Source organism: Callospermophilus lateralis, chromosome 4 (assembly GCF_048772815.1).
Source record: "Callospermophilus lateralis isolate mCalLat2 chromosome 4, mCalLat2.hap1, whole genome shotgun sequence".
In the NCBI taxonomy this organism is placed as follows: Eukaryota; Metazoa; Chordata; class Mammalia; order Rodentia; family Sciuridae; genus Callospermophilus; species Callospermophilus lateralis.
The window spans coordinates 148912856-148937553 of record NC_135308.1 but is presented as its reverse complement, the minus strand read 5'-3'; the positions used below and the strand labels follow the sequence as shown (position 1 = coordinate 148937553).

The 24698-nt window shown below is 32.6% G+C and overlaps 1 protein-coding gene across 1 annotated transcript in view; it reads left to right on the top strand.

Annotated features, from left to right (window-relative positions):
• Nup37 (nucleoporin 37) overlaps positions 1–24287 on the top strand; it is a 37170-nt gene extending 12883 nt beyond the window's left edge. The window contains exons 4-10 of the mRNA XM_076853237.2: positions 664–736; positions 2481–2575; positions 15911–16001; positions 21049–21230; positions 21696–21746; positions 23486–23579; positions 24075–24287. Of these exons, the coding sequence (XP_076709352.1) occupies positions 664–736; positions 2481–2575; positions 15911–16001; positions 21049–21230; positions 21696–21746; positions 23486–23579; positions 24075–24188 (700 nt within the window). The 3' untranslated portion in view covers positions 24189–24287. The remainder of the gene's footprint in view (positions 1–663; positions 737–2480; positions 2576–15910; positions 16002–21048; positions 21231–21695; positions 21747–23485; positions 23580–24074) is intronic.
• The last annotated feature ends 411 nt before the right edge of the window (positions 24288–24698 follow it).

The window sequence follows — 24698 nt, the reverse complement described above, 5'->3', positions numbered from 1 at the left end:
ATTTAAAAAGAAGCTCTTCTTGTACAGGGATTATAGCTCAACGGTAGAGCACTTGCCTTGCACATGTGAGGCACTGGGTTCAATCCTAATGCACCATAGTAAAAAATAAGTAAATAAGATATTGTGACCCATCTGCAACTTAAAAATATTACCAAAAAAAAAAAAAGCTCTTGATGGATTCTCTTTAGCATGTTATTATCTTGAGTTTATTTTCTTTCTCTTTCCTCGTTTTCTTTTTCATGTTCTATTTGCTTGCTTTCCTTTCATAGTGGCTAGAAAATAAATTGTTCACCTTACTTTACTTCTCTGAGGTTTCTGATTTAATTAAGAGAAGGATTAAATGCTCCTAAAGTAGAAAAGATTCAAAGGAAAGTGGAGCAACCCCAGACATTCATGTACTGATTTATAATTGAAGAGACAAATCCAGAATGTGGTAACATTTTATGTGTTTTCAAAATAAAATATTTAATTTGCCTCCTATGTGCTTTAATGGGCATATAATATTTCCTACAACAGAACTACAACATTCTCCTTCCCATCCTCAGGAAGAGCATGATTATGAATTATAAAACATTCCAGTGACTTGGAGGGAGGGACAATAGGAAGGGAAGACTTTTACTTACAGAGGCTAAAAATAGATTTGTTTGGGTTTTTTGCTTCCAGATTTTGTACTTCAGCTATTGATATGAAAATTAGATTATTTACTTCAGATCTTCAAGATAAAAATGAATATAAGGTATGTTGACAAGTATAATTCATAAATATTCAGAGTTTACTTTAAAACATGTTATTATTTTTCTTTTAAATTATTTATCCTAATTTGAAATGAGTTTTTACGGTCATCTTCAAAGTTTGTGATTTAGGGTCTCATTTATTCTGTTATATACGGTAGTAACTAGGTTCTAATAGAAGATTCTAAATCTGATATCATTTAGTAGTAAAATATGAGGTAGAAACAGTAAATAAGAAAATGCCAAAATCATAGTCGGGTATAGTAAAAATAAAATGGATGCAAACATACTTGGAGTAAGAGTTGAACTCAAGGGAACAAATGGTAAGGGCAGCATAGCCCAGACAGGTTTACAAAGTGGTTAAGAGCTCAGACACAGGAGCCAAAACCCCTGCATTTCAAGCCCAGCTCTGCAGTTTAGTAATGGTATAACCTTAGTTTAGTAATGGTGTAACCTTAGTCAAGTAATCTAATCTCTGTAAACTCTTACCCTAATCTCTAGGGAAAGGGTAATCATAGCATCTCCCTCATAGAATTATGAGCATTGCTTGAACTAATTCATGTAAAACGGAATGGTACTTAATACATAATAACCCTATATACGTTTATATAGGGTTATATATATTACATTTTCTGGTAATGTAATAGCCCTCAGGATGGGTTGAAGTTGTTATCACATTTTCTTATAAGAATGGTATTGCCTTCTTGACTTTCTAGCAAATTAAAAATATGTTATAAAGCAAAGGTAAACCTATCTAATCATTTAGAGAGTAGTGAAAATTATGCTTTAAGCTGTGTGCAATAGGGATAATGTATGGTACAAATATTGGTTAATCTAAGGCTCTACCATGAATAACTAAATGTATAAATAGCACATAAAATTTTTACCTATTGAAAGTTAATATGCTCATTACAATAATATTAAACATTTAATGTTAATTTGTCTCAGAACAGAGGAGAAGCATTGGAGAAGTATTTGGAGGAGTTGGGTTTATTAATATTACATGGAAATGCTTTTTTTTCCTCTTTTTTATCATGCATTTCTATATAGTGAACAGATCAAATTCAAGTTTTTGGAAGGAAAGGAGAGAGGAAGGAAGAAAATCCATTCAGATATTCAAATATCTGGCAGGCTTATTTGGAACTTCAACTATAAAGATTTTTGACAAATGGAACCTTGCCTGTTCACATTGTCCTCCAGCTTATAGCTTCCCATTTGTTCCTTCTATGGTCAGAAGGGGATTACTGTGTTGATTGTGACTTTGGGCTTATAATATTGTCTCCAGTTCTGGCAGTTACATTGAGCAAGAGAAGGAAAACATTTGAAGGTGAAGTTCATATTATGTATATTAAGCAATAAGTGTGCAAAGCACTAGATAATAAGGTAAAAAGCTTAGAGGGACTCAATCCCAGTACCCCTAAAAGGTTTTTTAGCATGTGATAAATGAGAAAGGAGGTGAGACAAGGACAGGTACAGTAAAAAAGTATGCATGTTTTTGGAAGAAATGCATACGAGAAAAGTTAGACTAAGCTAATAAGCAGTGTATTGAATGACTAACTTCTTTCCAACACAAACCTTCCCAAAAAGTGGGTGTATAAATCATTCTTTAAAAATAGCAGCTTGCCAAAGAAATATTTATAGAAAAAAGAAACATGCATTGAAATTTCTTGACGCAGAGAAGTAAATATATTTGATAGGAATATTGTAGATTATTTTCCTGTTTTCTTATTAAATTTCCCATTTTGTCAGGTGTTAGAGGGTCATTCAGATTTCATTAATGGTTTGGCATTTGATCCCAAAGAAGGTCAAGAAATCGCAAGTGTGAGTGATGATCATACCTGCAGGTATGTGGCTTATGTTGTAACCAGATTTATAAATTTTCCTTTTATTTTAATGAGAATATATATTTTAAAAATTAGATAGGGACTAGGGTTGTAGCTCTGTGGTGGACTGCTTGCCTAGCAAGTGTGAAGCATTGGGTTCGCACCTCAGCACCACATAAAAATAAATAGTTAAAAATTATTATATCCATCTACAACTTTAAAAAAATGTACATGCAGATGTGAAGTTTTGAAAAAAAATTAGACAAAGTTCAACATTCATATAAATTGCACAAATTATTATAAAAGAAACATATTCTAGGGCTGGGGATGTGGCTCAAGCGGTAGCGCGCTCGCCTGGCATGCTTGCGGCCCAGGTTCGATCCTCAGCACCACATACAAACAAAGATGTTGTGTCCACCGAAAACTAAACAATAAATATTAAAAAATTCTCTCTCTTTTTTAAAAAAAAAAAAAAAAAGAAAGATATTCTATTTAAATTAGAGATTTGGCACCAACATGATTTTCAAAATCTGCGAAGTCAGTTTTCATCCCAGTTAATGGAAACTTTCATTAACTTTGTGAATATCTTTCTGTCTCTTATTTTAGATGTACACTTTTGTAAAATTTAAATATACATTAGACACAATATTGGGCAAGATCAATAGAATAATAAAAGGCCATTATCATATTATGAAGTTATGTCACAGATCATGTTTAAATAAATGTATCATAATGAACTGCAAATCTCAATTTGTTACATGAGACTCATGGAAAATTTGGTATTTTGACAAATTCAAAAGTCTTTATATAAGGTTTTCTGCAAATACATTTCAGTATCATGTTCTTCCATCCTACCCCCTAGTCTAGAATGGATGAGGTAGCTATAACATTTTAATAGTTCCTAAAGCTGGAGAATATCACAAAAACAAGCTGAAGAGCAAGTGTAGGAGGTAGAAATAAACTGAGAAGTCAGGAGTGAAATGAGACAATCAGTCATTAGAGGAGTACCAATTTCTTTATTGGCTTTATGAATACTCTGATCAAAAGACACTGCTCTTCTGTTTTGCAGTTTTAAATCATTGAAAAAGCTTTGTCAAAATCATTAATATTTATTAATTATTATATACATATTTTAAAAAACTATTAAATATCATTAATAGTGATGTAATTAATAGTGATATAATAGTAAAATTGCTGGCTACTTTTTTATAATTTTTTGTCTTTATAGAGCTCACCTTTTTAAAGTTTCAGAATTATAGGCCATTATTCTTTGTGTATGCACTGCCTGTTAAAATTTTTATGTGAGGGAGATGAAAGATTTATATGACATTAAAATTTTAGGTCCCAAGTATTTACAAAACCAAGTTTGTATAGAGACCTTAAAATGGCTCATTTTCAAGGTAATAAATCACTAGATATAAATATTGGCATTTCAGTTCTCTAAAACATGGATATTTCAAATCACAAGCATTCGGAATAATAAAACTTGAAAAGGGAAGAAATGGGTGTATTTGCAAGCCAAGGAATAACCTGTGAATGGTGAATAACAGCCAGGGAGACATAGGAATACTCAGAGGTCTATGATTATTTTTTCTCTTGTAGTAGATGTTTGAAGTTTTTTTATAGACTAGTAAATTTCTCCAAAAATCTTGGTGATTTCCAGCTTTTTTTTTTTTAATTAAACAATAAGAATTTTAAGTGTTATCACCTTTCATTATCATCATTTCATAAAAGAAAGGACATAATTCCTTTATAAAAATAAAGGGCTTAGCTTCCGGGTAGGTCCTTTAAATAAATTTATCTTTTTGAAATACTATTTACATTGTGCCTGAGTGTCTAATTTTGCTAGATTATGGTTGATGGTGTTACTATAGCAGGTATTCACACTCCTTACCCCCTCTAATGGAGGGAGATTTTCCTATCCCATTGGGCTTAACTTTGTGACTCATTTAAGACAGTGTGATGTTAGCAAGTGTGACATCAGCAGAAGCTTTAAGTGTTTTACCTGGTTTGACTTGACCTCTTGTGCTCTATCATCTGTGGTAAGGTGAGCATGTCCTAGATAGCTAATGGCCCCAGAATGAGAAATACTAGAGCAGATATGGAACCATCTGGCATTATGAAAAAGCTTCCCATAGACCCAGGAGGAAAAAATTGAACTTATTTTTGTAAACCTCTGATATTTTGAAGTTGGTACACATCATCATTACAGTAGTAGCTGGGTAGCTAAATTTAGAATTTGTCAGTTTAGTTCACTAACCAGAAGTAAACAACAACTCTGACTGGCTAATAAAACTAAACAGTATGGACAGAATTAAATTTAAAAAAAAAATACAACCACCAGAAGATGCAACTATGTAAAACAAGAAGGTAAAAGAATAGTGTCATGCATACTCTCACAGTTGTAAAGGAGAGAAATTCTAAAGGGATACACAATAATAGAAATACATTTCAGTACCACCATCTTCATTAACTCAAAGGATAGATTTGCCAAAGTACAAATAAGGACACTAGCACATGGAAAGTGTGTAATTTGGACAGAGGGAAGAGCCATTTATATCATGGGTATGATTTTTCACACTGACTAAAGTAATGCCAATCATACTCTGGGCCTTCATGTTGGTAGTAAAGGTACATTATTGAAATCCTTGTCTGATCTTAATCAAAGCCTTTATCACCTTGGGAACAGATGATACCAGGCATAAAATAAATTAAAAATGAAAAAAAAACTGCTAAATCCATATAGAAGATCAATAAAGAAACAAAGGACTTCAACAACATAAAACTAGATGTAACAGACATACACTAAAACACTCGAAACATTTCCACCATTAGCATAATACACATTCTTCTCAAGTGCACATGGAGTTTTTTCAAGAATAAACCATATGTTAGGCCTTAAGACAATCATCAGTAAACTGAGAAAAATGTAAATCATATTAGACTGCAATGGAATAAAACTAGAAATTAAGGAATACTGTAAAAATCTACAAATTCATGTTTATTAAATGTGGCACTCACTTCTAGTCAAAGAAGGAAATACAATGCAAAACATTTTGAGATGAATAACAACAAAGTACAGTGTATAAAACTTATGAGATGCAGCAAAAGCAGTGCTGGGAAGGAAGTTTGTATATGTGAACCTACATTAGAAAAGAAGGTCTCAAATCAGCAACCTATCTTTATACCTTAGAACTAAAAAACAGGACAAACTAGCACCACAGCTAACAAAAGGAAGAAAATAAAGATCAGAGGATAGAGAACCAAAAAGTTGGTTCTCCAAAAAAATTCAACAGAATTAACAAGCTATTGACTAAACAGAAGAAAAGAGAGAAAGTATACCCAACATATATAATCAGAAAAAAATGGGGATGTTGCTTTTGTTCTTGAAAAATATGAACAATTATATACCAACAAATTAGATAATCTAAATGAAATGGACACATTCCCAGAAATAGAAAACTGCCACAACTGCCTCAAGAAGAAAGAAAATCTGATTAGACCTATAACAAACAAAGGAGTTTGAATCTGTAAAAAAAAAAAAAAAAAAAAACTAAACTCCCAACAGAGGACAAAAATTAACACCAATCTTTCTCAAAAACTTTCAGAAAACAGGAGGGAACACATTGTAACTTACTCTGTGAGGCCAGCATTACTCAGATATCAAACCCTTAAGAAAGAAAAGAAAATACAGACCAGTATCCATTATAAATATACATGCAAAATCCTCACCAATGTCTAGCTAAAGTGAGGAAAATTTCTTAGAAGAAAATATAAGGACAAATCTTAAAGACCTTGGAGTTGACAATGGTTTCTTAAATACAACACCAAAAAACATATAAAACAAAAGAAAAAAAATGCATGAATTCAACTTAATCAAAATTAAAAACCTTTGGGCATCAAAAGAGGCTGTTAGAGGGTGAAGAGATAACTTACAGGGTAGGAGAAAATATTTGTAAATCATAAATCTAGTAAGAGTGTTGTATTCAGATACATGAAAACTCTTATAATAATTCAACAATGAAAAGACAAATAACCCAGTTTAAATGTGGAGAAAGTACTTGAATAGACAGTTCTACAAAGAAGTTATACAAATGCTATTCAGTACATGAAAAAGTGCTAAATGTCATTGATTATTAGGGAAATGCAAATCAAAACCATAGACATTCACTAAAATAGCTATGATTTAAAAATGGGACAATAACAGGTATTTAAGAAAACGTGAAGGAATTGGAACCCTAATACTTTACTGGAATCATTATAAAATGGTACAGTGCAACTATTATAGAGGATAATTTTGCAATTTCTCAAAAAGTTAAGTGTTGAATTATCATGTGTCCCAGCAATTCTACCCGTAAGTATATACCCAAAAGAATTCCGGAAATGAGTTCAAATAAAAATTTGTAAAGGGATATTTCTGTCAATACTATTCTCAAAAGATGAAAATAGCTCAAATGTGTGGATTTGTCAGTGGATAAATGGGTAAACAAAATGTGGTATATCCATATACCGGAATATTCTTCATGAAAGGAATGAAGTATTGATACATGCTACAACTTGAATGAACCTTAGAAATATTATATTAACTGAAATAAGCGAGACCAAAAGGCCACATTTTCTGTGATTCTATTGGGATAATGAATATGTTATGGAACTACATAGTAGACAACACTGTAAATGTACCAAGTGCCCTTGTGTTATGTATTTTTAAAAATGTGAATTTTGTAGTACATCACATTTTTTAATGCTAGGCTTTAATATGTAAACTATTATAGCTTCATCAAAAGAATATTTTATTGTTGCACATATATATAACAAAAGAGACTACAGCATAGCACAGTCTTAGGATATAGTCTTAACATCTGTACTATAAAGGGCAGAGAAAAAAATGTCTGACCCAGTGTCTCTTTTAAAAAGTAATTTTTGAAACTACTTCACTATTTGGATCTATGCACATTTTCTAATGTTTGATTTTGACATTTCTAAGAGAGAGATGATACTATAATTAGTTAGTAGAGTGGTGGCCTTAGTAACACCATTTTAAAATAGCCTATTTCCTGAGTAGATTCATGAAATACATGTATTTTGTTTGAAAATTGGCATTCTGAATCACACAGAATAAAGATTCACACTGTGAACTAAGGTGCTACTGATAATATGAAATATTATTATGGTAGAAAATTGGTTAAGTTTTTATCGGATTCCTTCTAGTTTTAATCTATGATCTGTACAATATTTATGAAAATTGAGTTCTCAATTTAGCCTATGGAGAACAATATATAGTTACAAAAAAATTAAAGTACCTTAATTATATTATATTTTTATAGAATAAATAAACACATGTTTATAGAATAACAGTGTTAAAACTACATATGTCTGCATGCTGAAATAGTCTTTGTTCCTCTTTATAATGAATAGGATTGCATATCAGAAAATAACAGGAAATTTTAAGGCAAAGGCAAGACTACCAAGTGCATGGTCCAGGGATATTATTGGCATAGAGTACAGTGTAAATAGTGCCATCTGGAGTTCTACAGCATCATAGCCCTGAGCAAACTACAGTATTACAATAAAGGCTTGTGTTAATCATAATAGAACAAGTTAAATAGGCTTAAGAGAAAAAGGAAATAACAGCAAAACAATCTATAGGATGTTAAGTTGAAAAACAGAAGGAAAATATTGCAAATCATCCAGTTTGTATGTGTAGAGTATCAAATAATTCAGTATTTTGCCAAGGAACAAAGTATTGAAAAACATTGCAGAAAACTTATCTTCTCTCTTGAAATGTTCCCACCTTTTATGAGTTTCTAAAGCTTAGTCTGTCATTTGAAAGTTATATAATTATTAGTATTGGTGACTCTTAGCCACTGCCTGCCCTGTGGCACCCCAATCATTAGGACAACCAAAAATGCCACTTACTTGTTGAGAACCACTGATATATTATTTTTATGGCACTATTTTGAACATTTAAAATAATGCTCCAAAATCATAAATCCGTGAATCTGGGTAAAGGAATGAATACAACTATGTATGTGTCACAGTATCTTTATAAAAGTGTTATTACAAAAAAAAAAAAAAAAAAAAAAAACATCTAACAGATGTGTTTAACAAAAGAAATTCCCCAATAAATTGTGGGATTACTAGCCATTCAGGATCTTATATAACTATATATACACACAAATATGTATGTGTACATACATGGGTCGTATAAATACTGGTTTGATCTGTGTGTATTATGTGTGCTCTTCTATGCAATTGCACAGGAAGACATAAATACTGACATTCATAGTTATGACCCAGTATCATCAAAAGGAAGTAAAAATCATTACAATATTTTAGAGGTAAAAAATGTACATATTCATTTAAATAGATTTATTGTCTCCTGCCTCCAAAAGAAGGTAAAAGTGGTATTTAAATATTTTAATGGGTTAAGCTTATTATTTTAAAAACTCACAGAACATCTCATTCCCAGTTAATGCCAAATAGCAGATGTTCTTTTATATCAGAAACAGTACCATTCTGTAAGAACAAGTCAGATCAACAAGTATTTATTATTAAACACATTCAGTAGAGTTAACATTTAGTACTTTGGGGGATACAAAAGAAACATATGACCCAGTACTCACTATATCTACAAAGGATGTCAGAAGTAAATCTATTTTCTGTTCCTCCTTACCCTTTAATAATCTTTTAAGATATTAGATTAAAAATTTATGGCAAAGGAAAATTGACTTCTAGAAACTAGGAATATTTTAGTATAAGACTAGTGAATTAGAGACACATAAGGCACCATTCCCTTCGTCTGTAAAACATGAAACAATTGTAAATGCCATGTTCTAGCTAGGATCATTTTTTTTAAAGAATGGGAGAAGGGATAGGATATAAGAAATAAAGAATAACTTTGTTTTGTTTCGTTTTTAGGAATATAATCACACTACTGGATAAGGGAATACTAAATTACCTAAGCTAGTCACTAAGCCAGTAGTATAGGGTTATAAGAAGAAAAATGTTAGAAGAGGGAAAACAATGTTTATCAAATGTCTTTTGTGTACCACATGGTGAGTTCTTGCCATATCACCTTTGTCTTGATACATTTGAGAGACTTGTAAGTCCAATTAGAGTGCAGTAGTCTTTCTCCCCCACCCCAGTTGGGATCACAAAATATGTGATATATTTAAAAACAGTCCTGGTGGGAAGCAGACAAAAGGGGACTGAAAACCTTCTGAAGATAGGCCAATGAACTATTCTTGGGAGGTAATCCACGTTTAGGAGCACATAAACCATGCCTAAATAATTCCAGATACGAAGTGAAATCAGGATAATTCCTATTATTCATTATAAGGTTATGGTTAAATCAGGAAATAAAGTTCCCTGCTTATCTTCTAAAATTCCCTCTAATTTTTAGAATATGTTTAATCAAGAGTAATTGTTGTATAAGTTTAGCAGAGCTTTGAGAATGGAGTAAAATTGATAGTTTGTGTTGTTTGATAGTACTCCCAATAAATAGAAGTTAAGGATTCTGTGTATAAAAAAAAATACTGTCTGAAAATAATAAAACCTTGTGATCATAGTTTCAGACCTTTTTTATTCAATGAATAAAACCAAATGTTAATGAAAGATTATTATATCCTAAAAATCAATAAAGTGATTAAAGAATTTTCTAAAATTTTGCATGATGATGTACTGCTAACACCACTCTGTGGTATTCAACACTTTGTTCTTTCTCATGTGCCCTTCTAGATGAAATACAAAACCAGTATTTAATAAAGTCTTTTACCAAACCAGTGATTACAGTAATTTCAGCTTGCCTTATGTGGCCTTCATGTGGTTACATTAAGTGAATTATATAAATGGGAGTCATGTACAAATACTTTTCAGGTTTACTTTGAAATCCTTTAATGTGCATAATGAGGACTACTTTGCCTTATCTGTAGTTTTCGTATTTAGCATGTAGTCAAATTTTAAATTGTAAAGTTTTATTGAAATTTTTGTTGGACATCATGAAATTCTCATATTTCCTAGATAGTATAAGGGTATTTGTATTAAGGATTGTGTCAGTTAAAGAACTTACAAGTCCCACTCTGAACTCCTTAAAGATGAAATTATATGTCATCTGTTTGAAAACTACCATATGGTATTTCTTTGCAGTTGAGTTTAATTCTGATGAATGTGACAAAATTTATCACAATTCCCTTCCTTGAAAAAAATCTACCTATTAAGTTTTTAAATGAGATGTTAATTCTGCTATGGGGTATCTTCCGTTTCTCACTTCTGAGATATTAAACTTGTAGTTTCTGCTTAGTTTCTCATTTTAGTTCTTATTCAGAAGTTAGTAAAATAATCTATTAATGCTGCTAGCAAACTGTCACTACTACTTGCTCAGTAGACTTGAGTACTTAAAAACAATAGGAGTTAATTAGTCTTATTTTCTAAATATATTTGAAGCAGGGATCCTTACTAAAGTATCTTTTATAAAACTCCTACTTCAAGCTATCATGCCATTTTGGTTTTGCTCCCTTTTAAAGCTTTTATCTTTCAAGGTTCTTCATAGTCTGAGCCATTACTAACAAAGTTTATTCACCACTCTAACCTACCAAACCCACTATCAAGATTTGTCAATCTAATCCCTGGATTGAGGCCTTTAGTTAGAAGATTCCCTACCTTTGAACTTCTTTTGTGCTTAAACAGTTATTTCAGCAATAAATTATTTATTACTTGCTTTATTTACCTTTCTAGTTGTGTGTTTACTTACTAAAGAAATATGCCATGGCTTAACTTTTTTTTTTTTTCAATCATCTATATCATAAGTATCTTGGTTACTGATTACTTGGAAATGAGAGAGAAAATCCTCATTTTGCTATCACAACTCAGTGAAAAATGTGTTTCTTGTTTAGGATACACAGGAGGTCCCATTCTTGCACTCAGGGATATTGTAAAGTGCCTCTAACTACATCTCTGTAGCATTACTTTTGTTCTTGTTTTCTAATTTAATTATTCAGTTCACTGATTCATATGATCTAGTCATGTCTTTTAGAAAGATTGTGGTATATTCTTTGCTTTACCCTTTACAGACAGCCAAATGGATACAGATGTGTCATTTAATCTCATCCATTCCTTCTTTTGTCTGTGCTGTCAAAAACATTTGGTAGCAGAAACTTCCTTCTATAATGAACTCCCTAGGAGACAATGAGCTGCCAATTAAAAATGGAGAACAAAAAGAACAGAGTATTGCCCAGGAAATTTCCTTTTGAATTCTCAAACAGAATATCAACCTCTGCTAACTATCCATTTAAAAGTCTTTTGAGAATATCTAAGATATCCCAATATGCCAACACCAAATTTATAGTACCTTTTTATTAATTAAATGGGGCAATTGTATCTGGGTACTATATGGTAGGGATACTTAATGAAGTTCTGCTGAAAAGCACTGGGTCTGAAATGAGGAAATAATTTTAGCAATAAATACTAAAAGTAATGTAACTATAATTCATAACTTAGACCCAGTTAACTCTTCATCCATTCTTTTTATGACGAACAAGAACAGTTCTATTTAGGACTACAGTGATGGTGAGAGGGAAGATGTTTGTTATAATTACAGTTCAAATTGGGTCAAAACTGTAGTTTATTTCACTTGAGAGTAATACTGTACCAGTGCCTTTTGATTCACTGGGTCTGACTTCTTAATGTATTAGCAGATGACCTTTACCTTAGAAGCTTTTCTTTTGCAAACAGTTAAATATGTATACATGTGTATTTCATTTAGCTCCTAATTTTTTGGCCCAGGTAATTTAACCTGGTAACATTTATGCCATACTTCTATAAGTAGTCCATTGTCATTTCATATATTTGTTTATTAAGAAGACAATGAGCCCTTAAAATTAATTTTTTTAGTAATTTTATTATTATAAAAAATTTCTTGCTAAATAAATTTGGCAATACTAAAACCTGAATTTCCAAATTTTAAATTTGTTTTCCTGTTATGGTAGAAGCCCCCCCCCCCTTTTTTTTTCCTGTATGATCTAGACCAGTATTTCTTAGAAAACCAAAAAGTCAGTAAACTCAGGAAATCATTTTGAAAGTTTTCCTACATGTCTTATTCAGATATATAACATATATATGAAAAAAAAACATTTGCCAATCTTTTTATATTGGGCCCAAGCTTTTTTTTTTAGGTTATGAGTCATTGATTGGCATTGGATTCTTGTTCTACATGAGCAACAACCCTAATACAGTGTCTACAATGAATACAAAATTTACAAAAGTAGTCTTAATTCAGAATACATCTGAATTTTGAAGATTTTTTTTGTTGTTATTTAAGTTTTTGTAACTGTCTCAAATACCTAATTTAAGAGGGTCTTTTTTCCCTTTTAGAAATAGCCTTAGTTGCCAATAACTTCATCAAAAGAGCTCTGTCATTTTCATGTTTTATCCATTTATATAATAGCAATTATATAATTACAACAATAAGACTTTACATCATATATATAAACAATTGTTTGCTAGGGAAAAAAATCCATATTCCCTCTTGGTAAGCATACAAGAAATACATAAGTGGGAACATTAAGAAATTGCTTTCTCTTTTTCTTCATTTCTACAGAGGGAGAAAGGAAGAATCTGTCACAAGGAAATCCATTTATAGAGCTTCTGTATATTGTATTCACTACATTTTAAAACTTACATAAATATATACATACACAGATATATAAAAAGAACAATATAAAATGCAAGAATTACAAAATAAGGCCAACTGAAAAGCTGTGCTTTTTGCCATTCTGACAGTATTTAATCAAAAATAAGAGAAAGTTTTAGCTTTTTTCCATTGGTAATTAAAAACGAACAATGAAAGAAAGTATGAGGTACAGCTAATTTGGAAAACTGTACAGTGATACCTGAAGAACATATTTGTAAACTATGGTCCAGCAATTCCATGCCTAGGTATGTACCTAGCAGGTATGTGTATGTAACGGGGGTGGTATATGTATATCTATACTCAATAAAATTGGACCATGTACAAAAGGTTTATAGTGGCATTTTTGGTAATGACCAAAAATTGGAAACAACCTAAATATCTGTCAGCAGTACAATGAATAAATATGCTGTGGTATACTTAAATGGAATACTGTATAATTGAGTTGTTAAGTCTTATTTCTCTTTTTGATAGATGAGAATGAAGAGATTACAACATGCCACAAAGTTTGCAAATCTCATAAAACCTAATGACCAAAAAAATATGAAACATATGATTGTAAAATACAGACAAAGTAAGCTATGGTGTTAGTAGGAGTTAGGATAGCAGTGTTAGTAGTCAGCTCTTCTGTGAAAAAGCAAGGAAATGTGATGGGAACACAAGGCAACTTTTGGAATTCTGGAAATACTCTGTGGATTTGGGTTCTGTTCTCATTGAGTGTATTCAGTTTTAATTATATACCTAAGATTTGTATACTTTTATTACACATGATATATTTTTTAAAAAAGCAAAAGCAATGTGACTTTTATCTGATGAAACTAATGTGAACTATATGAACCATGTAGTAAAGACAAAGAAAAATGAGTTGAGTTCCATAAAAGGATTTGAGAAGGGCTTAATTTTATAATTTATCAAAAAAGGAAATAGGGCTTAACAACCTAAATTATGCCATCTATAGCTAATTTGGTTAGGATAACTTATTTCAGCCCAATTTGTTGTATTTTGCATACTTAGTTACTTAAGTTCGCAACCACTGAGAATTATTGAACAAGCATATAAATATGAACCATAAATCATTTTATCCTAATCCCCTAAAAATTAATCTGGATCATTCTCTTTAAATCTTCCTTGTGTTCAAGTCAGTTTTTTAAAAAAATTAGGTTCTATTCAGGATAAAATACTGTTTTAAATTTTGGCTTATTGGAATATACTTAATTAGTTGACAATTTTATATAATATCTCAACCTAGATTTTCTATCCCTTTTCTTTCCTTCATTTGAAAATGTTGAAAAAAATCATAAAAATGTCTGGTATGTATTTCCTCAATTTATATAGTAGCCAACAAAAAAATCAAATATATATTAGAATAGGATCAAAAGAATGGATGTTTTAAACCATCTTCTCATGGGATTCACTGAATTTGGAAGAAAAATTTATGCTGCTTCAATAATGGCAGAATATATTCAAGCCCAGTGCTATATTATGCAAATGAAAATAGAGAAGAAAGAAATATTCAATTGCCATAATTAATAATCTCATTCATTGTGGGAAGTGAAACTCAATTGTATAAATCGTTGGTAAATGTGATTCTCCTCTTTGATTAAATTGTAATTGTCTCCCTTGTGTAGTAAATGCAGATGAAAAGTGTTGATTTAGCAAAAGAAAAGTGTATGCTTCAAATATTTAATCAAGTAGATAATCATAAAAAATGTTAGTTTATGTGCAACTATGATACTCTGTAATTTCTACAAGGAAGAAAAATATTTGAAATAATGTCATTTAATACAGAGTAGCATTGTCTAATAAATATATCTACATTTTTTGAAATTGTTTTCATCCTAAAGAGAGATAAACCATAAAAACCAGAAGAAAATGAACCCACGAACCCAGGGTCTTAAGCATGCTAAGCACAGAATCCACTGGTCTGTGCCCCAGTCCCTGAAGTGTTCAGTTCTCAAAGACCATAATTCTGTGGGCACTTTGCCAGCCACCTACTAATTTCTATCTTTGCATGCTAATCTCTTCCAGTACTGTGTAATAGTGGCTGAGTAAGAAGATTTAAGTTGACATAAAAAGTCTGGGTGGGGAATAGCAGTTCTCAGAACAAAGTACCATACCTGAGATTATGGAGTCTTAATTCCCCACTGTAGGTGGGAATGCCATTGAGATGGAGATCCATGTCAGTGAGTAACCTGGTCCTTGTTAACTAATGAGGACAAAAAGAGTAGGAGGAACCAAGTGCCCGTCTTCAACACACCTTTAATGTAGTAGCTATCAAGTCCAGCTACCTTTGAGAGAGAACACTAAAAAAGTGAGCCAGATTGGAAACTGTATAACATAGGAAGTATCCTCTGGGTTGGAAACCCAAATGTACATGGCATAAGCAATTCCATCTGTGGAAAATGAAAGAGTATAATTGAAAAACAAATTATTGTGTTGCTATCTTATATTAATTAAAAAATATGTATCTCTTTGTTTCATGATTTTAGTAAAACTAAATTGTTCATACCACTTTTCATACTTTCTAATAGCAGTGTTAATTGTCTTTTAAAATAATTACAAGTGTTTATCATAATTTGTAGTAAGAGCTTTGAATAAATTTATGGTAATTTGATTTTACTAGTAATTTATCAAGAATATTTAACATTATACTCTTATTCTTTTATTAGGATTTGGAACTTGGAAGGAGCACAGACAGCTCATTTTGTTCTTCATTCCCCTGGAATGAGTGTGTGCTGGCATCCTGAAGAAAATTTTAAGGTTATTATTTATAACTTAGCTTTCTTTAATCAGCTGAAAAGACATATAAGATACAATACATATACCCATAGAAGAGAGAAATCAATGGCTTCCCATCTCAGAAACTCTAATTGGCATGAGTACATTTGGATTAGTCTAGATATCTGTACTTTAAAAGTTTATCTAAAATTGTTATTTTAATTTGACAGCCATCATCCACGAATGGCATTTATTCAGAGTACACTTTTCCTGACATGTAGCAGATTTAGTCTAAAAACTTATACCCAGACGATCTAGTAGCATTGTGAAGTTAATAAAGGAAAAAGGACAGGCGCAGTGGCACCTGCCCATAATCCCAGCATCTCCAAAGGCTGAGGCAGGATTGTGAGTTTGAGCCAGTCTCAGCAATTTAGTAAGGCCCACAGCAACTCAGAGAGGCCCAGTCTCAAAATAAACGATAAAAAGGGCTGGTTATGTAACTCAGTGGTAAAGCGACCCTAGTTCAATCCCCAATACCAAAAATAAAGAAAAAGATAAAAAAGGAACATCCAAGCTTGTGAGCCATAACATATAAACAGGAAGCATCAGTGACTTCAGGCAGATTTTCCCTGGTTATAGTGATGATCACTTTCTATTTGGAGTAGAGCTTCCTAAAAATACTAAAGGTACACTAAGAGATCTGATTATCAATTGGTCTTAACTCTCATTTCACGGGGAAAACAAGAGCCATTCAGTAAGAGTTGTTATTGATGGCTCATGCCTGTAATTTCAGCAGTTCAGGAGGCTGAGGCAGAAGGATAGTGATTTGAAAGCCAGCCTCACTGAGGCCCTAAGCAACTCAGTGAGACCCTGTCTCTAAATAAGATATAAATAGAGGCTAAGGGTATAGCTCAATGGTTAAGCACCCCTAGGTTCAATCCCCAGCACCAAAAAAAAGTTATGTTGTTGGCCAATATTTTCTATTTAACATCACTACATTTATTATATCTGAGTAGAATCTAAGAAGTTTCAGCTTTCTTAAAAGTAATCTTTCAGCTGTTCTCTGGGGTTCATTCCTGTCCCTTAGGCATCCTATTTTCACAGCCCTCTAATGTCTTTACACTTTTTCCATTCTGTAATGTCCTTAAGTTTGCACAAAACGATAAATTTGACTGACCATGGCAAACAAATAATGCTCAAGCGCACTGGGCCCTCAGCTAGCATTTCATTTACTTTTCATGGTACTCTTATGAGTCTCAGATGATCCCCATTTCACAGATAAGGAAACCAAGGTTCAGAGAAGTTAAATAAACTTGCCCAGAGTCTCATCACTGGTAAGTGAAAGAATTGGCATTTGAACCCAAGCAACTCAATAGTTTTTGCTGTTGATGATTGCAGTCTTCCATATATCCTTTAAATTTTAAACTTTTACACCTTTTATTTCTAAATGTTTGAATCTATTGCCCATAACTTTTAACTTGGGTTCTGTTTTCCTGTCTCTTGGTCCAACCACTGTCTCATTAACTGTCTCATTCACTTCTTTCAGAAATTACCACTGATATTTTCAACACATAAAATGTCCTTTTCCTTAATTCTTAATCCCAAGGCAGTTTTTTCCACCATGGATCACCTCTGTCTTGAAAGCCCTAGCTGCACTACCCTAGTCCTCTTGAGTAACTTTGCATGTATCTTTTTCTTTTTATACCGTCATCTTTTTTTTTCCCCTATGTATTTGTGAGTTGTCCCAAGGATTAGTTTCCACTGATACCATACCCTCTTGTAATAGGGGGTAATAAAAGGAATAAGTTTCCTTCTTTAAGTTATACTCTGACTTTTAAGGAAGTAAGTATTAGAATTTTTAAAAATCTATTTAGTAGACTACTAACATAAAGAACAAATAATCAAATCTTCTCACAGCTTTCACAGAAGAGGTAAGCCCCAGACTGTGTCGGTATGTTCTTTGACCCTGGGATTCCTTGGAAATTTGTTTCAGGCCTATTAGATCTTTTTATGAGAATTATGCTCTGGATATATGTATGAACAAAATGTTCTAATTTATTCATGTTAGATGCTTAAATATTATTTCTGAATCCAGGTCCTAAGTTTTGTTTTATGCCTAGATTTCTCCCCTAGAGCCGTGAGTCTACTTAAAACAAAGATTCTACCAAAATGTTAATACTGCTATGTTTAACTACAATAAACTACTTTTTAAAAAAATGACCTAGATGAGAAGTAAGAAAATTTATTACAACATCTATCTCCAAACGTGTAAATTAATGCTGAATTTGTTAATATTTCAGATCACTTTCTTCCATATGCTTTATTTTTCTTCTAAAGATCATTAAAATTCCTTTTATATTTAATGTTTCTATGATTTCCTAATGTTTGGAAGTCCCTGCTCCAAATCACATTAATTCACAAACCTAAAGTCATATTTAATTCTTTCCTTCCCTCAACAAACATTTCCATGCCTTCATGTCCTAACTCTACGTTTTCCTTCATGTCACTAACTCTTTTTGTTCCTTTCTTCCTTAAGATGCATCGTCCTTTTCCTGTTCTCTCAGTTAGCTTTCATCAGGCATTGATTGTTTCTGAGGTCTCTGACTCTCCACTCTTTGAAAATCCTTCTTCCTTTTTGGTTAATATTCTTAAAATAGCAGATTCACATATCACTCCTAAACTTAGAAGCTTAGAATACAGAAAAGTGTCACAGAGAATTGGTTTAGAGTGTGTTAACTGCAAGTCAAGTTCAAGCCTGCCACTCAGTAGTTGTTTAAACTCTCTCAATCAGATGTTGAAGGTAGTTTTACAGCTACAACAATCCAGTGCTTTCCAGTGGCCTACCATGTCAGATCAAACACAGAATTTTTATTCTCTTATGCTTGATCTTGATGGAAAAAAAACAAAAGAGAAGAGAGTTGGGTCTCTGATTACCTGTCTCATAGAATTCTTAGAAAAAAAATCACATGGGATATAAACTGCATAAAGGAGCCATATAATCTGCAAACCACAAAATACATATAGTAAAATGGAAATTTTCTTGAGATTGAGGCTCATGTCTTTGACTTCTGTTGAAATTAACAGTGTTTACATGTATGTTTGTATAAAGTTGATCCTCATTATTCACAGATTTTGTATTTATAAATTAATATACTTATTAAAGTGTATTTGTGACCACAAAATCAGTATTCCTAGCACTTTTGAAATCACAGACATGTGCAGAGCAGCAAAAACATTGAAACATCTAATGTGCACATTCCCACATAAGGTCAGACAAGGAGGCACTGCCTTCTTAGTCCTCATAATATAAATACATGTCTTGGGCTGGGGATGTGGCTCAAGCAGTAGCGCGCTCGCCTGGCATGCGTGCGGCCCAGGTTCGATCCTCAGCACTACATACAAACAAAGATGTTGTGTCCTCCGAGATCTAAAAAAAATATATTAAAAAATATTAAAAAAAAAAATAAATACATGTCTTTTCCAAGGTCTGCCAGTGGCACATTTTTTACATCTTTGTGCTTTTTGTTGTTAATTTTACTGTGTAAAATGGCCCCAAAACACAGTACTGAAATGCTATCTAGTGTTCCTAAGTACAAGGCTGTGCTATGCCTTATAGAGAAAATATATGTGTAGATAAGCTGTTTTCAGGAATAAATTATAGTGTTTTTGCTTATGAGGTCTATGTTAATGAATCAATATACATTACATAAGGTGTCTTTAAACAGAAATACAAAGGTATGTGTGCATTGACCAGTTATGAAAAATGATCTTGGGAGCTTCCAAGAATCTAATCCTATATTTCTCTAGGAACAGTTGTTCAAAATTTGCTAATTCAGTGTTTTTTAGCCACTTTAGAGCACCTAACTCCCACAAGTAATGAGAGTCAACTGTATATATAAATAAAGTAGATGCTCAATGGAGGACTGTTAGAAGAGTAATGGAATGTCAGCCAAAACCCCTGAGCTAGAGATGGCCTATCTTGTTAGAAGTAGTAACAACATTTTATGCTATTTTGTGATACAAGTCCAAACACATTTTAGCCATATAGTAATTTTTTGAGTCTGATATAATTGTCCCCCATTTTATGGGTGAGAAAGAAGTCGATTTCAGGTCTTTCATCAGATTGTGGCAGAGACTAGGAGTTTTCATGCCAGTTTCCACATTCTTTCCAGTCTACCATTGTTAGTTCACACCTTCAGTGATGTTCTTATCTTAATATAATCAGAATTTAAACAGCATTCTTAAAAAGAAAGAACTTCACAGAGAATTTTATAGAGCACTTTCTTTGGGCATCAACAGCTCATATACTTAGATAGGCACATCATTCTCTTAATTTGTGCGTTTGATAAGTCACAGATTAAAAATGATGATTATTGAATATCTTAAATCAGTGGCATCTTATAAAAAAGGGAATATTGAGTGTGAGGCTACTCATTTAATCATTGCAACAACCCATTAGCTATCCTCATCCTCCAATTTCCAGTTTAGAAATGAGAGAGCTGTTGATCATATATTGGAGTCGATCAGTTTTTAACTGAAGGAAGCAGCCTTGCTACTCAGAACTACCTGTGCTCTTCAACTGTTCCATGCTGCCTTCCACTCTAGAAACAAATTGCATAAGGATGTATAATACAGGATATATACTTGGCTATCCTTGCCAGACAACAAAGCTAACATAAAAGGTTAACTTTTCTCAGAATAAATGTTTAGGTTGATCTCTTCTGCCTAGCAACCATACATCATCATTAAAATTGTTTTTTTGTTGTGGCTCAGTGCTTGCCTCACATGTGTGAGGCACTGGTTCAGTTCTCAGCACCACATGTAAATAAATGAATAAAATAAAGGTCCATCAACACTAAAAAATATTTTTAAAAAAATTTCTTGAATCTTTAACTGAAGTTTTTGTTTCTTTTTTCCCCATATTTTATAGACATTTTTGCATGGCTTTCTTATTTCCTTTGTGTTTTATCTCTTTTTAAACATAAGCATATGTTTACTTTTACTAGTATAAAATTGAATCTCTGCTTGTTTCTTGGGGTTAGCTAGTGAGATCAGTGGTTAAGTGTTCTTTTCTTTTTCTCACTTGCAGCTGATGGTTGCAGAGAAGAATGGAACAATCCGATTTTATGATCTGTTGGCCCAACAGGCTATTTTGTCTCTTGAATCAGAACAAATACCATTAATGTCAGCACACTGGTGCTTAAAAAACACCTTCAAAGTTGGAGCTGTTGCAGGAAATGATTGGATAATTTGGGATATCACTCGGTCCAGGTACTACCTTAGCATGTTTGTCTCTTCTTACCAAAAAGCCAGTTAACAATCACTAACTGATCTGTTGGGCTATGCTTATAATCTGGACCTCCAAGTGGAATGAAAATAAGTGTCTCCTGTAGAAGGGCTGGAGCTCTGTGTTTCACATAACATATTCATGCTTTGCAGGTTTACTTTGGGAGTAACCCAGAAAGGACAACGCAGAGGAGGAAATCTTTGATCTGAGCAATGTTTACTTATGTTAGAAAAGAAGAATAACTCTGACTCTGTTGAAAGATGTGCCCTGTAATGAATGATTCTAAGTCTTATCATAGTTTATCTATTTTAACTGGGTGCTTACTTGGAATTTTGTTACATCTTAAGTATATTGGGCTTTTAAAGAGAAAACATCATTAAAACCTTAATTTCATTTCATCTACTTGAGTCTAACACATTAAAATCACACAATGCAAAATCCTTTTTTAGTTATCCTCAAGAGACAAGACCTGTGCACATGGATCGAGCCTACCTATTCAGGTAATGAACCATTTTTGTTGGAGTTTTGTCTTTTGGTTTAATCTACGAGTGGGGGTTTTTCCAGATATTTTCTCTGAAAAATTTTATAACTCACAAAAATACATGTTGACACTCTGTCAGTATCACTCAACATTTGAAATATATATTATGCTTCCTTATTGTTCTGTGCTGATAAAGATGCAAATGTACTTACCTATGTTTACTTTATAAAAAGCTCATTGTTGTGTTTTAAATGAGAACATGCCAAATAGTATATTTCCTCATCTTTGACATGATGGCTTTGATTTTTACTTAAATTGACATGCCTTGATCTTTTTCATTCATTTCATTTTTCATACTATTCCATTGTAAAGTGTAATCAGTTAGCTGCTTTCAGTTTTAAACAACAGGCAAACCAAATAACAGATACTATAATCAATAGAACATTTTTAATATGTTATTTTTCATCAAATCTAAAATATCCCCCCAAAATTGTAGGACTTGGGACACCATTACTGAGAATAAAATATATTTAAGTAATGTAAGAATGCCATAAATATAAGCTGCATCCTGACTTCAGAGCTGGTAGCAAACAAATATTTTTAAACCAATGATCTGTGGTACTTAAGAAACCGTGCGGGTGTTGGTTTAGCAGCTCTCCAGTGTTAATAAAGAGCTCAGACACTTCTCATTCTTTCCTTTGCCATCCTCAATGGTCAGGCTTGAGGCTAGTTGATTCAAAGCTCTAAGATGGCTACCAGAGTTCCAGGCATCTAGCCTCATGCCAGATTGTCTAATGTCAGAGGAGAACCAGGAGCACTCTCCTTTCATTGGGGATCGCTATGACTGCCTTAAGCTAGTTATGTCTCATCTCCTGGGGTTGGATATACTGTGCCAGAAAAAGTTGGGATTCAGTTAGCCTAAAATGGGGGCAGAATAACTGTTGGTAGGCAACTAAGAATGTACAAGACTAGCCATGTTTTTAAATCAAACCCAGGTCCCGCATGTGCTAGGCGACCGCTCTACCGCTGAGCCACAGTCCCAGCCGCCGCCCTCCCCCCCCCACACACACACACCATTTATTATGCTAGCTAGGCGTGTTGTCAGAATTCCAGCAACACTGATGTGGTGAACCGTAATGTCCAAGATGCCTTAAAGCTTAAATATTTAAATATTCTAGACATTTATATCATCCCAAAGGATTTAAACATATAAATGTATTGCTAATTTTATAAGAAATGTTAATAACATTAAATTTATTTACTAAATGTATTGTACTATGAGATTTTTATATCTGTCTGTTGTCTTATTTGTGCCTTGTATTTCTGACTACACTGTTTGCCCCTTGGGTAGAAGAAAAGGACTATGCTAACCTTGTGTAACCTTGGAGCTTAATGCAGTGACATAATAACAATAAATATGGCACTGGGACTGTAGCTCAGGGCAGAGCGCTTACATAGCATGTGTGAGGCACTGGGCTCAATCCTTAGCACCACACAAAAATCAAACAAATAAAACAAAGGTGTTCTGTCCATGTATAACAACAACCAAAAAAAGGAAAAAAGAAACCAATATTCACGAAATGAAAACATATTAATAGCTAACTATAATTATTTCCAGTCTAAATGTAAAACCACATTACCAGATTTAGAATTAGAAAATTTTTGCTTTTGTGCGAGGTGGGGGAGAACTCATTTCAGAAACCCTCATAGTTATCCGTAGTAAGTTGTGCTTAATTCTTATGCTTTCTCATTTCTTAGATGGTCCACAATTAGTGAAAACTTGTTTGCAACCACTGGTTATCCGGGCAAAATGACAAGCCAGTTGCAGATTCATCATCTAGGACACACTCAGGTAATGTCAGAATCTTTCATGGAATATCTGTTTTTTTTAATTTGTGATTTGATTTTTTCACAAATTTGTAACTTGTAACTAAAGACACTTATGTCTTTTATCTGCTTAAATTGAAAGAGAAAGCATTTTCGATGTTTAAATCACCAGTGACAACGGATTTTCTTTTTTTGCCAGAAGTCATGTAAGAAGCATAGTTCTTCTGTTGCTTCTGTATTTTCTCTTTCATCTAAATATATTAATCAAATTTGGCTTGTTTGGTTGATGCCAACTGCAAAAATTCTTGAGTCAGGGCAATATCAGTTATTCATAAATGGATTGTAGCCTTCGTTCAAACTGGTTACAAATAGATAATTTGCATTTCACCTTTGATGAAGCATATTTTTAGTATTTCTGCTCTTAACGAAGATAATTTATCAGTGCATTTATTATTTTTAGTTTTCATTTATGAGCTTTGGGCATTTATTTTGCTTCTTTAATTCTTCTCATATTTTATAGCCTGTCCTCACTGGTTCTGTAGCCGTTGGATCTGGCCTTTCCTGGCATAGAACTCTCCCACTGTGTGCAATTGGAGGAGACCACAAGCTGTTGTTTTGGGTGACTGAAATATAAAATAAATTTTCTCTGTACTTTAGATTCTTAAACTTTGTATTTTTAGTACATATTTTGGAAACTCCTTATTTTTATATCAGATATACTGTAAATTCTAGAAATGTCTCAGTTATTGCTTTTGTTAAATAAAATATTGATGATTTGAAAAATTATTTTCTTACTCTCTATATTTTTTAAAATCATCGTGTAAGACTATATAATTAACTTAGCAGCTCAGCTCCAGAGAAGAGATGATGGGAAAAATAATTTTGATTTTATCAAAGTACTGTTCCAAGGGTGTTTTGTCTTCTATATTAAGTGTATGCTCTTTTCCTAATTCTCAGGGTCAAACATTTACAAAAGGAGAATAAGATATTTCCATGTACTCCGAAAGTGTGTACACATTTTTGTTAGCAATCTATATGTTTAGGGATGTTAAACTTCCTCATTATTTATTAAAGATTGTTAGTCAATTTAATATTTTAAAAAAGGTTTTCAATTTCTTCAAACTATGACTGATTATGTTACCCT